At 62.0% G+C, this 511-nt stretch overlaps 1 protein-coding gene across 1 annotated transcript in view; it reads left to right on the top strand.

Annotated features, from left to right (window-relative positions):
• Positions 1–511, top strand: part of LOC111150656 (proteoglycan 4) — a 17,880-nt gene that overhangs the window by 11,178 nt on the left and 6,191 nt on the right. The window contains 1 exon segment of the mRNA XM_022508152.1: positions 35–510. Within this exon segment, the coding sequence (XP_022363860.1) occupies positions 35–510 (476 nt within the window).

Genomic DNA, 511 nt, shown 5'->3' on the forward strand with positions numbered 1-511 from the left:
ACCAAGGAGCCAACACCAACCACCCCTAAGGAGCCTGCACCCACTACGACCAAGGAGCCTGAACCCACCACCACCAAGGAGCCAACACCCACCACCCCTAAGGAGCCTGAACCCACCACCACCAAGGAGCCAACACCCACCACCCCTAAGAAGCCTGCACCTACCACTCCTAAGGAGCCTGCACCCACAGCCCCCAAAGAACCTGCACCCACTACCACCAAGGAGCCTGAACCCACCACCACCAAGGATGAACCCACCACCACCAAGGAGCCGACACCCACCACCCCTAAGGAGCCTGCACCCACAGCCCCCAAGGAACCTGCACCCACAGTCCCCAAGAAGCCTGCACCCACTACCACCAAGAAGCCTGAACCCACCACCACCAAGGAGCCGACACCCACCACCCCTAAGGAGCCTGCACCCACAGCCCCCAAGGAACCTGCACCCACAGTCCCCAAGAAGCCTGCACCCACTACCACCAAGAAGCCTGAACCCACCACCACCAAGGAGC

This window comes from Enhydra lutris, unplaced genomic scaffold (assembly GCF_002288905.1).
Source record: "Enhydra lutris kenyoni isolate GAN:26980312 unplaced genomic scaffold, ASM228890v2 scaffoldscaffold24, whole genome shotgun sequence".
Classification (NCBI taxonomy): Eukaryota; Metazoa; Chordata; class Mammalia; order Carnivora; family Mustelidae; genus Enhydra; species Enhydra lutris.